Source organism: Lactuca virosa, chromosome 5 (assembly GCF_052849685.1).
Source record: "Lactuca virosa cultivar CGN04683 chromosome 5, Lactuca_virosa_CGN04683_v6, whole genome shotgun sequence".
Classification (NCBI taxonomy): domain Eukaryota; kingdom Viridiplantae; phylum Streptophyta; class Magnoliopsida; order Asterales; family Asteraceae; genus Lactuca; species Lactuca virosa.
In genome coordinates this window covers 293859706-293863624 of record NC_136430.1, presented here as the reverse complement: position 1 = coordinate 293863624, position 3919 = coordinate 293859706, and the positions used below count along the sequence as shown (strand labels likewise).

The window sequence follows — 3919 nt, the reverse complement described above, 5'->3', positions numbered from 1 at the left end:
TTCTAAGGCATGCTTTTCATGTAAAGTTGCAAACTTTACGTGCATGCATAGCTACAAAGGCTCTTAATGTCAAATCCAAGCTTACAATGGGGGTTTCATACTCAAAGAGGTTTCAATCACGCCCAAACCAGAAACTTTATGACTCTAGGACTTAAGAAGGGTCCATATCTGAAGTTACAACTTCAGATCTAGCCCATAGTCCACCTTATCAACTCAAAGATCCATAAAAGCCCCAAAGTCAACAAAAAGAGATCTAGAAGGGAAAAGAAGTAAAGGTGGCGACTTGATACCTCTGGAAGATGCTAACTGAGGTAGATTCTGATTCCCACACTTTCCTTGCTCCAATTCCCTTGCCTTCCAAGTTCCTTTTCTCCAAAGATCTTCCTCCCAAGCTTAATACACACACAATAGAGCATCACACGAATTAGGGTTTCTTAAGAGCTCTCTAGAACTGCAAAGAGGCCAAAGGAGGCTTATGCTTCCTTAAATAGGGTGCAAAACCCCGGGATTTAGGGTTTCCTCTGCCAGCTCCTACTCGTCGAGTCCCTTCATGGACTCGGCGAGTAGGTCACTAAACACGCGTACCAAACCCGTTGCTGCTCGACGAGTAGGGCAACCAACTCGTCGAGTAGGCCTTGAAACCAATTCAATTCTTATTTAAACAATACCTGAGAATCGGGGCGTTACACACAATTTCTCTCATTCTCTCTACATAATTTCAATTATCTTAAAAAAATGGACCCTTTCGACTCGTCCGATGATACAGATGACAATATTTTCTTCAGGATGATGTATCATTATTACACTACCGACCTGCTACAACTAGACTCAGCCCCGCTACTAACAAGACGTGCGATGTTAATCTGAAATTGCGAGGAAGGACAAGAACATCTATATCGCGATTACTTTGCGGATAATTGTGTATACGGGTCGAAGGACTTCAAAAGAAGATTTCGTTTGAGTATGAATATGTTCCTACGGATCGCCAACGCCTTGGAAAGCCGGTATCGCTTCTTTACTATATGTTTATACAAAATAAATACAAATGTAGTACATGTTTCTTTAATTTTACAACAAATATATTTTTAAACTGTAGTTAATTTACGTTTAGATATGAATTTTTTCAATTGAGATATGATGCGAGAGGTAGAAGAGGGTTTACAACGTTGTAGAAATGTGTTGCGGCCATTCGTTTGATGGCTATGGGGGAGTCACCCGACACCATGGACGACTACATGAGAATGTCCGAAAGAATCGCAAGGGAGAGTTTGTATATATTGTCAAGGGGTGTTGTTGAAACATTTGGAGACGTGTATTTGCGGAAACCTTCGTTGCATGATTTGCAAGAATTGTATGCGGCGCATGAAGAACGCCATGGGTTTCCCGGAATGATCGGAAGCATTGATTGCACACACTGGAAATGGAAAAATTGTCCGGTAGCATGGAAAGGGCAAGATGCAAGTGGTCATCACGGATCGCCTTCGTTGGTTTTAGAGGCTGTTGCTTCTCAAGATTTATGGATTTGACATGCATTTTTTGGGGTTGCGGGTTCCAACAACGACGTCAACGTTCTTGATCAGTCGCCAATATTCGACGATCTTTTGAATGGAAAGGCCCCGGATGCTCCTTTCACGGTGAATGGAAACGAATACAAATATGAGTATTACCTTACAGATGAAATATATCCTCAGTATTCCACATTCGTGAATGCATTCCGACACCCGGTTGAAGAAAGAGACAATTTTTTTAAGAGAAGACAAGAAAGAGCACGTAAGGATGTGGAACATGCTTTTGGAGTGCTGAAGGCAAAGTGACATATAGTTGAACATGCAGCATGACCATTGGATTTAGAAACTCTACGATATATCATGTATGCATGCATCATAATGCATAACATGATAGTAGAAGATAAATGACGAAATATTGCACACTATATCTCAACGGAGCTCAGACACGTTCAATTTCAACCAGGAACAACAGAGTATTTGCATCGAGTCGTTGACATTCAGGACGCAAATAATCACAGACAACTTCGAGAAGACTTGGCGGATTATATCTTCTATGGTAACGATAACGATAACGAATAGCGTTTAGTTTTTTAAAAAAATGTTTTCTTTAACGAATAGCGTTGTATTTTTTTTTTGAATTTGGATGTTGTGTGTAATTTAATTTTTATGTTATTTTTAATTTTTAATTTTTTTTATTCTATGTTATTTATAATTTTTAAACATTACGTTTTATTTATTATGTTATATTTAAAATATATTTGTTTAAATTTAAAAAAAAAACGAAAAAAAATAAATAAAGAAATTATAAAGTGGAAAAAAGTTGGTGTTATAACAAGATGTAACATGATGACTATTTCCCCACTTGGTGTTATAACACCATTGGTGATGTGGCATTTGAGGTGGTACCAAAATGTTGTTATGACTAGTTGCCCACACCCAGTGCTCTTAGAAGTAGCACCATGAATTGATCGTTATTATTTTAATTATATTTATTTATCAGTAATGATATTAGTATTATAAAATATATTTTCATGATTAGCAATGTTAATGATAAATTTTATTACACTATCTATACTACTACTATCTATACTACTGCTACTACTACTAATAATACAACTAGTATTATGTTTATGTATTTATACTAATAATTTTAATAACAATATAATATTGAATATTTCGAATATTACTGATTTATTACTATTAGTATTAATGATATTGTAATATGTTTATGTATTTATACTAATAATTTTAATCAATCTGGTGCGGTTTAAACCACAATTTTGTAATCGTAAACCGCACCGCATAATCGTAAACCGCAAACAGCACCGCATAAATGCGGTTTAACAAAATTAAATACTTTCAGGTGTTTAAAGTATTTATTGTGTTATTGTATGCATAAATATGGGCCAATCAAAATTAAATAAAAATTCAATTAATTAAATAAATAAACAGGGGCATTTTAGTATTTTGATAAATAGCTTCCACAAATAGTGCCTGTAATCACGCTATCTTTTACTTTTAACCTAATTTCTTTTCTTATATATAGCAGGTCGTCGTCTTCATCCCTCATTTCTTTTGTCGATTGAGATTTCCATGTAAGAAAAAGTGATGGGTGCGAGAGTTGATTCGATCGAAGTGACAGCAACCCCTGGAAGATGTTCGGTGGCAGTCCAAGCCGAAAATGGTGGTGCGATCGTTCGCATGTGAAACATTCTCAGAAACTCAATTTTGACTTTCAACTTTGACATCCAATTGCGAACGGGTACACAATCATATTCCGAATTCAGATTTCATATTTTCCGATTTCTTAAGCACCGATTGCGAGACCACTTGGCTACAAGATTCCAAATACAAAGCCATTTTCGATCAGAAAACTGAGTTCGATTCCAAGATTGAGTTCTGACTACTCGATGATTTTAAATACCTATTGCGAACAGGTCTTCAAAGTAATTCCGATACAACCTTCGAATCCTGATTAAATTCGCAGGTGAGACCATTTGTTCCAATCTTGATTCCATATGAGCCTGTATTTACTCCTTCCACCGCAAGGTTGTCCTACGAAATCAAGCAAAACAACAGGTATATTCAAGGAAGAAATTACACACAGCCACTTGAAAAGAATGACCCACGCAGAGAGATTGGACGACTTTGAGAGGGAAACAGTACACCTGCATTGCACGTATCCGCTCTCCCTTCGTTTTCAGTCTTATAATGTTCTTTGTTTAGATGTTCTTTACGCTTCAATTGAAGTTTTAAATTGGATGTTTGGCTATGCCTAACAGGTGTTCGATGAAATGTGTAAGAGGGAATAAACAACAGCCTGCTGCTTCAGAGACAATCCAATGACTTCTCATCTCCGGCACCGTCTTCAGGGAAGAGACCAAGGGGTAGACCCCCCGGTTCTGGAAATA

General features: G+C 37.0%; 1 protein-coding gene across 1 annotated transcript; it reads left to right on the top strand.

The window, feature by feature from the left end:
• Positions 1 to 1202: 1202 nt before the first annotated feature.
• Positions 1203 to 1814, top strand: LOC145112926 (uncharacterized). Its single transcript, XM_079049039.1, has 2 exons — positions 1203 to 1487; positions 1581 to 1814. Exons 1-2 carry the CDS (start codon positions 1203 to 1205, stop codon positions 1812 to 1814), a joined length of 519 nt encoding a protein of 172 aa, XP_078905165.1.
• The last annotated feature ends 2105 nt before the right edge of the window (positions 1815 to 3919 follow it).